Source organism: Microtus ochrogaster, linkage group LG4, assembly GCF_000317375.1.
Source record: "Microtus ochrogaster isolate Prairie Vole_2 linkage group LG4, MicOch1.0, whole genome shotgun sequence".
NCBI classification, from domain to species: Eukaryota; Metazoa; Chordata; class Mammalia; order Rodentia; family Cricetidae; genus Microtus; species Microtus ochrogaster.
Window position 1 is genome coordinate 4,323,725 of NC_022030.1, and position 13,290 is coordinate 4,337,014.

Genomic DNA, 13,290 nt, shown 5'->3' on the forward strand with positions numbered 1-13,290 from the left:
TTCTATATCCTCATACCTCATTTATTTGTTTCAGGATTACCCATCCTACACAGCCTTTGGCCAAAACCAATATGCTCAGTATTACTCGGCATCCACCTATGGGGCATATATGGCATCCAACAACACAGCCGATGGCACAACATCGTCAGCCTCAACTTACCAGCTGCAGGAAGCTCTCCCAGGTCTGACTAGCCAGCCAGGTAAAGATCTTCACCCCAGTGAAATACTTCAAAATATCCTGTGCTACTTAATAACATGGAAGAAAATGAGCCTTGCAGAGACATGCCTGAAAACTGCCAGACAGTCACGCCGATGATGAATGAGTTTTAGCTCACCACATAAGACGAGGCTCCTAGGCATTTCAGAAATTCCCTTTTGAGTTGCGAGGCAGACAGGAGATTTTAACCTCAAAATAATTATGTGTGTAAGAATATCAATATGGGTGAGTGGATCTTTTGCCAGAGCCATTCTTTATTCCATGCAAACCTGACAGCAAAGAGCAGCTGCAATATTATCTCTTGAGTGCTGTGTGTGTGTGTGGGGGGGTGCTTCCTTTTTGCAGAGGTGGGGGGACTGTATAACTCCTTTACCTTGTAAGGCACCAGAACTCTAACCATCAACATTCCTACATTCCTAGGATTTGAAGGATCAGTGGTAGGAAGTTTAATATCTTTTCCTGATCAGTGAATAGTAAAGTTCATTGCGAATTTCTTTCTTTCTTTCTTCTTTTTTTAATCTGAAGCCTGCTGTCCTCTTGTTAGAATTGTGTTTGCTACCAGACTTTAAAGCTAGCTAGACCAGCATTGAGCATCTTTCCCATCAAAGCTCCACTCGATTGTCCTGGAGGAGTTACCAAGATGATTCTAAAATTATAGGAAAAAGTAAAGGAATTGGAATATACAATATTTTTTTGAAAATGTGAACTAAGTTTGAAGAATGGCATTGCCTGATCTTAGGACTTGCGAGGTGCAATAATCTGTGGTCTACAGTGATGACCAAAGCATACATACATGATTGGAGTAGAGAGAGAGAATGGAGATCCCAGGATCAAGCCCGCCCTGAGAAATGGTTGGTGAAAGTTGTATAGAGAATTTCTAGTGGATTTCCACAAAAGGTCACTGAAAAACTGAAAATCTCTGTACAAAAGAAGAATCACAATTCATATTTTTGTAGAAAATCATGATCCTTTGGGTAAAAAACTTTTAGAAGAAAAATATGCAGGAAATCTTTGTGATCCTGGGAAAACAAACATTTTCTTGGATATTATAAACAATCCTTAAAATTATAACTAAGTTTTATAAAATTATAACTAAACAATCCTAAAAATTATAAAATTATAAGGGTTATAGACAACCCTTAAAAGCAAAGGAATAATAAATTGGATTTAATAAAATTAAGAGTTTCTCATTGAAAGACACTGTTATAGAATCAAAAGACAGGCTACAGTTGCAGACAAAATTTTTCTAAAACACATATCTGATACAAAACTTCTAATCTAGTATATATATATATAAAGAATTTTCAAAAGGCAAATAAAATATGAGATTGATTTTTCTTAACTTTTTTATGTATGTGTTTTTTATTTTATTTTTATTTTATTTTATTTTTTTATTGAAAAAAATTTCCTCCTCCTCACAGCCTCCCATTTCCCTCCCCCTCCTCCCGCCCCTCTTCCCCTCCCCCCACTCCTCTCCCCCTCCCTCTCCAGTCGAAGAGCAGTCAGGGTTCCCTGCCCTGTGGAAAGTCCAAGGGCACAGCATACATGCAGTACCTGTAGTGGTCAGAAGAGGGCATTGGATATCCTGGGACCTTTGTGAGCAGCCAGGTGGGCGCTGAAAATCGAACTCTGGTTCTCTGTGAGAGCAGTCAATGCTCTTAACTACAAAGCCATCTCTCCAGCACCAGAATCGATGCTATTTTATAAATCTTAATGAGTTTAAAGTTTATATTTCTAACTTGAGTTGGTCTTTTTCCCCCCACTTCTTTTCTGCTTTTTTGTTCTGTTTTCTTTTGTTTTATCCAGTTGGGAAGGGAAAACACAGAGAAATGTGATCAAAATACTGTAAAATATTTCTAGCAGTGAGACCAAAACAATCTAATTTTATCAGTCAAGCAATTATTTACTTAGTCTCTGTTTGGCCCCAACCTTGTGCTAGAAAACAGCATTTCATCAGTGACAAGAACTCTGCACATAAATAGCTTGAGTTTGAATAAGAAAGGATGCAAGCAATTAGCAATGCGTGGGAGCAGGGAAAACCTCAAATGCTTAGCAAAAGATTAAGAAGTAAGCCATTTTGGATACAATGAAACAACAATGACTGAAGCCCCCCTCTTATGTCAGTAACAGTCAAAATACGCTGATAGCCTGAATTTGTGAAATGACCACATTAATTAATTTTGCTTCTGTGTTTGGGATACTGTAGCAATCCACCATCCATCCTTGCTTTTGTCATCTCGGTTAAACATCCACAACTGAAGTCAAAAATATTAAATAGAAGAACAACAAAATTGAGATTTTTTTTAAACAACAAACTATTGTTAAATAGTTTCTATTTTATTTTTAATTACTGTCTCTCATTGTGCTTGACTTACAAATTAAACTTTATCATGGAAATGTATGCATAGAAAAAAACATGATATGTGGTTTGGCATTTTTAATGCCTTCCAGGGTCTGTGTAGCATCATGGAAACGTATTCTCCGTGGCTAAAGAGAGATACTGTATCATCTCTTATCCTTTTATCATTACAATTATTGTCTGTTGTGTGTTTACGTGTACAGGTATGCAAGCATGCACATTCAGATAAGCATGCCCAGGCACACACGCACAACATGCATGTTGATCTGGGAAGACACCTTAAGGAGTCAGTTCTCTCCACCACATCGATCCAGAAAAATCAAACTGAGGTCATCAGATCTGGCGGCAAGGCCCTTTCCCAACTGGGCTGTCTTGCTGATCCCAAGATATCATTTCTAGCTTTGGACCCAGCAAAAGGATTTTAGACAGTGCAGTTTGTTTTTGGTGACCCTGCATTACAGTTTATGTCTTCTTTTTCCTCTTACATTTTCCCTTTTATGACTACACAGCTGATTTCCAGGCCCCTGTTTCTCTTAAATCTTCTGTTCAGGCTTTTCTCCATTCTCTGCCTCGCTGAGCATGGTACCACAGGCAAAGTCAATGCCAAGCTGGGGCCATTGAAGCAGCTGGGACCCCAAATCTAAGTAAATGATCGATCTCAAGATCTTTCAGCTTTCTGCCCTAGGAACCTCACTTGTTAATCCCAGCCTTAGTCATATGTTCCAAATCTGCCTTTGTCTTCTTTCATTTTATCAACGATCTGGCCTTAGTTAAAACACTTGTCAGAATCCATGTTTAGCAAGTAGTAGGGATACTGTAGACAAAACGATGCTTGCCTCATTGTTCAATAGCATCAGAGAGATTTCCTTACTGAGTATGCATGGGGACAGAATCACAGAAAAGCTTCTCATCGGGGTTCAGAGACAGACAGGATGACGTAGGTGCATCTGAACTGACCAGACTACAGCTACCATGAATGAAAACTTCTTGTACACTCAGTATGCTATGTGAGGTATACAATTCTAGTTCAAATTTGATTTTATTCAAATTTCTATCTAATAACAACGAAGTTTCTCCACCATTCCCAATACAAAGAATATTTCTTTTGTTAGCATTGTCATGAGCAAAGGGACCGTGATGGTGATACCCACAGAGTCGGCTGACTTGAACTAGTAGGAGCTCACTGACTTTGGACTGACAGCTGGGGAACCTGCATAAAATCAAACTAGGCCCTCTCAATGTGGGTGACAGCTGTGTGCCCTGGGCACTTTGTGGAGCCAAAGAGCAGTGCATGAACTGGCTCTTTGGAGCCCATTCCTTAGGGATGGATACCTTGCTCAGCCTAGATACAGGTGGGGGAGCCCCTTGGTCCTGCCTCAAGTGATGTGACAGACTTTGTTGACTCCCCATGGAAGGCCTCACCCTCTCTGAGAAGTGGATTGGGCATGGGGGTGGGAAGAAGGTGGGGGAAGAGCAGAAAGATGGGAGGGAGAGAGATTGGCATGTAAAATAAGATTATTTAAAAAAGAAAGGAGGAAGAAAAGAAAATACTGAATGCAGGCAAGTGCTCATACTACTTGGCGGCCTGGGAAGGGGCATAGTCCAGTGAGATATTGCTGCACACACTGTTAGAATGCAGCATTTCTTATTCCTCTAGTGGTTGCTCTTGTCAACAAATACAGTTTGGCAACTTTTTCAGATCTTGTCAGACTTTGTGCTGGATTTACAAAGAACTCATTTCATCTAGTAACTACTGTTGTTGCATGTGTGATTCTCGAGAAATTCTGTGATCTCTCAAAGTCTCTCAAAGACTTCACTTTGATTTTAGCCTTTTCAGATCTGGCATGCATCCAGAAAGCAAATACATTCATAAGCATAGGCTTTTTCTTTATTAATGGTGAAATCTGATGGCTTTAGTTCCAGGGCAGGAAAAGAATTTCCCATTAACTGATTATGCATTTCTGGGCTTACAGAGCAGACCTGACAATTAGGTCCACAATTTTTTAAAGAGCATTCACGGTGGACTTCCATGTTTAAAATAGAAACATACCTTATCCTTATATTCAATAAGGGACAGCTGCTTGTTCTGATTTACAGATAACCCTAATGAAATAAAGTCGGAGCTAAATATCCAGACCTTACAAGGGGCAGTTCTTCATTACTGTACTGATTATGGGATAATTATTCAACCACCTAGAAAAGCCCAAGGCAACTGGTAATGACTGATGTTATTTAGAAATTGCAAATAGCATTCAATTATTTATTTTACCTTATTAGGTGGTTTGACAATGGGTTTAGAGATACACTACCATGCTGATTAAAAGCAGACATTTCTATTTCTAGTTCAGTGTCCTTACAAAGATCATTCTCTGTCCTTAAAATGAAGTTTATCTAAGGTAAATTGATGGTTTTGATTTGCATTCTGAAAGTTAGCATTGAAGAGGAAAGATATTTTTACAGTTCCCCCTTGCAAGTCTTTTAAACATTTAAAAATTAAGTGTGTTTAATAATGTGTAACAATGTTATCCTTGACTATACGATCTCAAAAAACACTGTGGGGCACTAGTTAATTGAACTTAACAGGTGCTCAAGGTGAATGAAGGACCTGATAAAGCCCTTCCCACTCAGAAAGGAAGCTAGATTCTCGGGCATGACTTAACAGCCCTTAACTAACTTCACGAAGCAGAGTGCCACATCTTCTCCATGATACGGGCAAGACGGTGTAAGTGGAGAGAACCTTTTAATTTCTACATTTGCCATGGATTGCACCCTTATGAAACTGGCAGAGACATCAGGATCAGCAACTCTAAAGCAGTATTCAGGAGTGCTCAGTGACCCTTATGCTCTTGGTCCTGGCTTTACCCTTTAGTAAAGAGTAGGGAGAAACGTTACAGAGGTCAGTCTACTTGTGAAGGGATGTTATGTTCACTGTCAGGGCCTGTGCTATCCACAGGAAGGGCTTTCACTTTTTGGAAACCTTTGCCATGACTGTTTAGGCTTCTTCTCTCATATACAACAGTTAAATCTTTAGATGATGTCTTTGGAAGTTTTTAAATTGCAATTAAAAACCTTGACCATATTTTTAAAAAAAATAATGTTTTGAATTTACATACACAGTGAAATAAAATGACTACATACAGATGACTGATACATGCAATACTTTGTTTGCTCTGCTTCTATGGTTACGATAAATCACCCAAAAAAAATCATCCAAGCGAAAAACTGTTGGCCCAGCAATTTTCTTTTCTTTTTTTTTCTCAGATAGTTTTTATTAGTTATTCTGTCAAAGGATACAAAAAATAACTAATAAACGTTCTACATGTAGTTCCTTAAAAACTTTTGGGATGTCTGTTTCTAATTTATACTTTTTCAGAAGTGACATGGACTAAGAGCAGCAAAGGACATTTCTTCTCATTGTCCTAATATGATTTGAAAGAATTAATTTGAAAATGAAGAGTTAAAACATTTAAGCTTAAAAAAATCAAAGACAGCAGTCCTCAAAATGAAAATACAAAATCCCAGAATATTTTTAGTCTCCAATATAAGCCTAATACAATTTTAGGCACCTATGTAGCTCAGCAATTTTCAAAGCTGTAATACATTGTAACTAGCTTTCTACACTCTACAATAAATGCCTTCAAGTTACCCTACAAATATGGTATCCCTTTCCTGACATTTTCCGCTTTACCCACCCCACTCCCAAACTCACTCTGGTAACCACCATTCTGCACTCTGTTTCTAGGGGAGCAAGTTTTTCATACTCCATTTATGAATGAGTTCTTGTAATTTTCCTCTTTATGTTCTTGACTTACATCACTTAGTCTAATGACCTTTGGTGCCATCTGTGTTGTCACAAAAAGGAAGGATTTCTCTCACCTTTGAAGTTTAATAGTGTGTGTGTGTGTGTGTGTGTGTGTGTGTGTGTGTATCTGTCTGTCTTGTGTCTGTCTGTCTTTGTGTGTGTATGTGTCTGTGTATGTATGTTTGTCTGTCTCTCTTTCTCTGTGACTATGTATATGCCTGTTTCTCTCTCTCTCTCTCTCTCTCTCTCTCTCTCTCTGTGGGTCTGTGTGTCTGTGTTACTTTCTTCATCCACAAATCTATGTTTTGATACTTAGGTTGACCCCATTTCTTGGGTTGGAGAATTCACTTTTCTGTGAGATGAGCTGCTTTATTGATCCCAACACAGAGTGGTCAGCCCTGAAACCATACATTCACAGACAACAAAAAATGGACCCAGCAAGTTGTATTTATATAATTTTGCATACATATATGTACATATATGTAACAATAATAAGAATAAAGAGACTATCAGTTTGAGAGAGGGATTGGAAAAGATAGAGGGGGCTGGAGGGAGGAAAGGGATGTATTTCTTTTTTAATAAAAATGTATTTAAAATTATTTTTTTATAAACCTGGGGGCAGATATGTCTTAGCAGAATAGCTAGGTCATTCATGCAATCTGTTTTTAATTTTTGAGGCACTTCTATGCTGCCTCTTAAAGGCACAGTCACAGGGGCCTTTTTGTCCACATTAAGTCCAACTCTTAAAACTTTTTCTCCTCTTTGGTGATAGACACCTTAACAAACGTGAGCTTGAATATACAGTTTGAATTTGCATGTCTCTCATTGTACATCTTTCTCATATACTGACTGCCCTTCTATATATCCTTTTGGGAAATGTCCTCTCAGGCCCCTTACTTCTTGTTTCAGACAGGTTATTTTGTTGTCTTACCACTGGGGGGTTTGGGTTCCTTATATATTTCAGGAATGTCAGATGTGTGACTTCCCAATATTTTCTTTCATTCTGGTGGGTTGTTAAGAGGACTCTCTTGATCAGTAGACTCTGGTGCTGTTTGGGAGAATAAATATGAGCCTAGCACTTAAAGCAAAAATTCTGGAGTCACATCAACACCAACAAATACCAGCTGATTGTTGCCGGTGTATATCATGGACCCTGTGTATATCATGTCACAAGTTTTTCCAGAATTACAAGATAGTAATAAGGATGTAAGTTCTGTGTTAGGGTGAACTTTATTTCTCTCTACCTGTCTCTCTGTGTATGTGTGTCTTTGACTCTGTCTCTGTGTGTCTCTTTCTCTCTCTCTCTCTCACACACACACACACAAATACACACATGTACATCCACCATTGCTGGTGGAGTATTGAGTCGATACTTCCATTCTGAAGACTCGTGTCTATGCAAGATGGATATGTGTCTCCCCTGACCCAGCAATGCCAGTGCTGAGTGTAACTAGATACCCATGTGGGGAGAGAGCTCACTTGCACACAGTCAGCACATTATTGAGTTTTGTTTATAACTCCTTAACAGTGTTCCTGATCTAAATGGCAATTGGCAGAAAGGATGAAGGATGCAGATTTGCTTGAGGGATTTCTAGACAAATTAAAGAAAGAACAAACAATTGCTCCGAGTTCTCACCAACATAATGAGCTGGGAATCAAGCCAAAAATGTGTTTATATACTTCTTTTAAAAAGGCACTGTGTGCTCAAACTAAGAGTTTAATTAAAATGGGGCCATACTTTGCAGTTTTCTTCCAAAGGCCTGTTTTACTCTCAAGAAAACACTTGTTTATTTATTTCCTCTGTATCCTTAAAATACTTTGAAGATCCTTAACTAAACTGGCAAAGAATCAATGGGAAGAGATTCTCCTGGGCCTAGAAACCCACACACTTCCTGTGACCCCATTTTCCCTTCAACACTGTGATAGTTGCTGAATATCAGATTTAAATGGCTGGCTTCTTTCTGTTAAATTCCTTCAGTATGAACCCAGCCTGCCACCAGCTACCCTGCCTGCAACTTAAGACCATGACTGGAAGTTTGCAATTTTCTCTTCTTTCAACTCTTACACTGCTACCAAAATAAAAAGCTACTTTTCTGTAAATAACACTTTAAAAATTGACCTACAAAAAATTATAAAGCCAAGGGTCACATGTACACCTGTTATTCCAGCACTTGGGAAGAAAAAGCAAGAGGATCAGGGGTTCAGTGTCACCTTTAACTACACAGGAAATTTTATACTAGCATGAGACCTTTCCTCTAAAACACACACAAAAAAAAATGAATAAACAAGAACAATGTGTGTGTCTGTGTCTGGGTGTGTGCATGTGTGCAAAAAGAAAGGTTTCATAAATGACACCCCAAAAGAATTCTGTTTAATCTTGCTTTTAAAGTAAGAGTCAGTTTATGGTTAGAAAGATGACTCAGTGGTTGAGAGCACTCTCTGTTCCTGCAGACCAACCTGAGTTTGGTTCCCAGTACCCATCCATGTCTGGTGGCTCACAAACAGCTCTTACTTCAGCTTGGGGCATCTGATGTCATCTTCTGACTTTCCTGGACACAAGTGTATGTGGACATACCCATACTCACATGAATACACATAAATAAAAATAAAATTTTAAAGTAAGAATTAATTTGACTCGTGTTATTTAAAGGAAGGCATTTGATTTGCATGATTTAGTAACCTAAGGAAATTATGGTTTTACTGTAAGAGTGGAGGAAAGGAAATGGTTCATGTGGTTTCACTTAAAGGTTGCTATGCATTCAAATTTCTAAAGTCTATCCGAATAAGTTGAAACTTAAGTTTCCGCAAGATAAAGTAATATCCAAATTTGTGTTTAAAATATTTTTGTTTGGCTGTCCCTCCTGTCAGTCATGATAGTGGAAGAGGTACAGTGATCTCTACTAGCAATATTTTGAGAGACAATGACATTTATATTAAGACTATGTTTATATTCTTAGTTTATTTTTTATTGAAAATATATTTTTCATTAAATGTATCCTGATTGTGGTTTCCCTTTCCCCAACTCCTCCCAGATCCTCCCCACTCACCCAAGTCCACACCCTTTGGTACTCTTTCTCATTAGAAAACAAATAGGTACTTCCCCAAAATAGTATGAAACAAACCTGAATAGAATTTAAGAAATGGAAAAAAGGAAGGAATGAAGGCAAGCATAAACAAAACATTATGAGAAGAAAAAAAAACAAAACCTCTAAACCATTGACTTGGTTTTGTGCTGGTCATGTACCGCTGAGCATGGGACCTGCCCTTCAATGTGTTTGTATACCTAGTGGTAAGATTCCGTTAGAGAAAACTATCTTTATTTGCAAGTAGTTTGTCATTGGAGATAGCGTATGTGTTAGGGATGGGAGCTGTGTCCACTTCCCCTCTCAGCTCTAGGACCCCATCTGGGCCAGACCTGTGCAGGCCCTGCAGATGCTATCACAGTCTGTATGAGGTCACACACCAGCCCTGGTATGTCTTGAAAGCCTTGTTTTCTGGGTACCCTCCATCCCTTCTTGCTTTTACACCCTTTCCACCTCCTTTTTGAGAAGGTTCATGGGCCCTACGTGGAAGTATTTGATGGAGGCATCCTGTTTCGGTGTGAATGCCTAAAGGTCTCTCACACTCTGCACGTTATCCAGCTGTGGGTCTCTGTATTTATTTCCTCTATTACAGGAGGAAGCTTCTTTGATGACGACTGAGCAAGATGTTGGTCTATAAGTACAGCAGAATATCATTAGGAGTCCTTTTTGTGCTAGGTTCCTACAAGCAGTGTCAAGAATGGGTTCTCTCTCATAGGGCAGAGTCTTAAATACAATCAAATATTGGTTGGTTTCTGCCACTGTGGCATTAGTGCACCTTACATGCAGATCACCTTTGTAGATCAAAGGGTTTGTAGCTGGGTTCTCCTTTGACAACATGCAGAATACCTTCCAGTACAATAGACATTAGTGAGTAGGTAGGCACCAGCTCAACTTCTCCACGTTCAGTTAGTTGTGTAGATGCAGTCTTCAGCATTAGGGCCACCAATAGTCTCAGCAATAGCCTGGGTTGTTTGGGGGGTTTCCATGGAGACCTCTTTGTCAAACAACTTGATTACATGCACCCCATTCCCGACACTGGAAACTTCATTTGGTGATGAAAGATACCCAATAGGGGCTCTGTCTCCCCTCTTATTGGCAACTTTATTTAGATAATCTTCATATATGTATACATTTTGAGAAGTTTCTACTTTATTAGATTGCCATATGACCCCTCAAATGACCCCTAGTTTTAGTTGTCCCTCTTTGTGGACCCTCTATCTCCTCTCTTCCCCCATCTATTTATGGGGAAAGATAGCTAAGATATATTTCTGATCTTGTACCATGCAATTCTTCCCAAAGAAAATGTCGTTATCAAAAGAAATGATAAGAGGATCGTTCTGTAATGACTACTGTGTCTCCGGAAAGCCATGCACAACGTGCCATTTGTTCAGAATTACTTAATGCCCTGTGATTTATCATCCTAAATTTTATTTTAAATTTAATGATAAATTAAGATCATCATATTACTCTTTGTTTATAAACACATCATTTAAATTTAATGTAAGTTAAATTTAATTTAAGTTAACGTTAAGAGATTTTCATTTCCACATATGGTTTAAATAAAATACAATTCTGATTCATCTTCAATAATTTAAAAAAGCTTCTTATCCAGAATTCAATATATACTGAAACTGAGGTCCAGTGAAGCTGAGTGAAATCCTTGAAGTGCTATTGCAAGTCTAGATGACCCATTACACTGTGCCTTGTGGAGCTTCAGTTTATCTTAACGCTGGCCTTGGCAGTGCTGCCTGCTTCTCAAGATTCATGGTCACTAACTTTACATGAGTCTGGATTTCAGGAACCTGTAGACATACAGAAGTCAATTAGATAAAGTATCTGAGACTTCACATGCTGGCTGCGTAGAGAGAGTGACTCGCTCTGGGTTCTCACTTAGAACGGCATTAGCATATGAGAAGCTTACACCGTGCAGAATGTGTAGAGAAGGAATGTCAGACCTCCTAGATACCATGCCCTGAGCACGACAGGACAAGAGTCTGTGACTCCTAGGTGGAAAGATGTTTGAGAGGAAGGCCAGAACTAGCAATCCACAGGCCGTCATTTAACAAATACTAACTCTGAGCAGGTGTGTTGAATAGCATCAAAGATATCACCTGTCTGGAAAGATAAGGACTGAACCTGTATATTGAATTTGACAAGCTGATGGTTATTCAGGACTCTTGGTAAAGTATGTGCATTCATGTTTTGATGATCTGAAATTAAATTTTAGTAAGTTAGATATCAATCAGTGGAAGGAACTGTATTATATAGTTGTGTGACTTCTGTCCATTTATGGCTACTAAGCACTTCCAACACATATACCACACATTGAAATGATTGTAATAAGCACAATATTTCAAAAATTGTAATAAAAGTAATAATGGTAAAAAATTTCTTGCTAATTTTATTTATCAATAACATGCCAAAATGATATGTTGTTTATATTGAGCTATCATTTTATATGTTGAGTTCATTTTATGGGTCTCTTTTTGCCTTGAAATGTAACTGCTAGAAATCTAAAACTTTGTAATCAATCTTGGGACTTATTTATTTCTACTGAGTAGCACTAGTACAAATTGTTGTCTTAAGAAGTTTCCTTTGAATAAGAAAATAGTAAGCAAAGCATGGCTCGATAGAAATTTGTGGTCAAGAAGAAGATTTAAATTTGCAAGTGGCCCAGGTAAAGGGAAGATCGGAGAGGAAAGAAGTGAGGGGCAGATTCAGTAAGAGGTGGGGTTGGGAAGGCGCGTTTGTGGGGGAAGCATGGGTTGATCCAGAAGACATCGTGTTCTCTGAAATGAGACCCAAATGGAGGTGAGACTCGATGGAAATACAGATAAAATGGAGGTGAAAAGTACAGACAGGAAGCTGAATGAACGTATATGGTATATAAAAGGCATTCAGATTTCTATGAGGAGTTTATATGACTATACAATTTGTTGACTAAATTACAACTATACATATATGAACTATATTTTTTGTCATAAAGAATTCACTCGTGTGTAGGAACTTGTGAAGTAATAATGAAGACTTGTAATTATTCTAAAAGTAAGCAGCTCTTCCTGACACAATCCTTTTGTTTATAGGAGAGTTTGATACGGTGCAGAGCCCCTCCACACCAATCAAAGACCTTGATGACAGAACATGTAGAAGTTCTGGGCCAAAGTCTCGAGGAAGAGGCCGGAAAAACAACCCCTCACCACCACCGGACAGTGACCTGGAGGTATGCTTGCTTATCTCTGAGGAACATAAGATACTCAATTTTACTAAGTGGTATCATCCATACTTTAGAGCCTAGTACATTTCCAAATTAAAATATGTATCATAAATTGAATGGACCTGCTTTGTTGTAGCTACTTTATCAGTTTGAATTTGGGGATATTTGTCTACTATAATACCAAAATTTAAAACAGTAACGTCAAAGGCAAGAGAACTTTGAAAGTTGAATACCAACATAATTTCATCTGTTGATCTAAACTGATAAGAAAGGCTAAAAATAAAGCTATTATTTGTGTAATAATATCCCAAGAAAACAGATTTTTAAGAAGATAAAAGCAATCTGTGTAGAAAGAAAAAAAATCTTGTTAATGAATATCTATTGATTTTGTGGACTTTTACTGTATTTTTCCATTTGTGAGCTTTTTGTGAGCAAGTTGAGTTTCTATCATAAAACACTGAGAAACTATCATTTACTATAATGCTACGCAATTACACAGCTACATATTTTAACTGAATTAAAAAATCCCAGTTGTGCCTCAAATCAAACAGCAGATATTGTGCCTCTTTCTGAAAGATTTATATGACTATACTCGAGAGATGAAATGTATTCTGG

General features: G+C 38.2%; 1 protein-coding gene across 1 annotated transcript in view; it reads left to right on the forward strand.

Moving 5' to 3' along the window:
* Positions 1 to 13,290, forward strand: part of Eya4 (EYA transcriptional coactivator and phosphatase 4) — a 253,733-nt gene that overhangs the window by 207,728 nt on the left and 32,715 nt on the right. The window contains exons 10-11 of the mRNA XM_005360934.2: positions 35 to 200; positions 12,545 to 12,681. Coding sequence (XP_005360991.1) covers positions 35 to 200; positions 12,545 to 12,681 — 303 coding nt within the window. The remainder of the gene's footprint in view (positions 1 to 34; positions 201 to 12,544; positions 12,682 to 13,290) is intronic.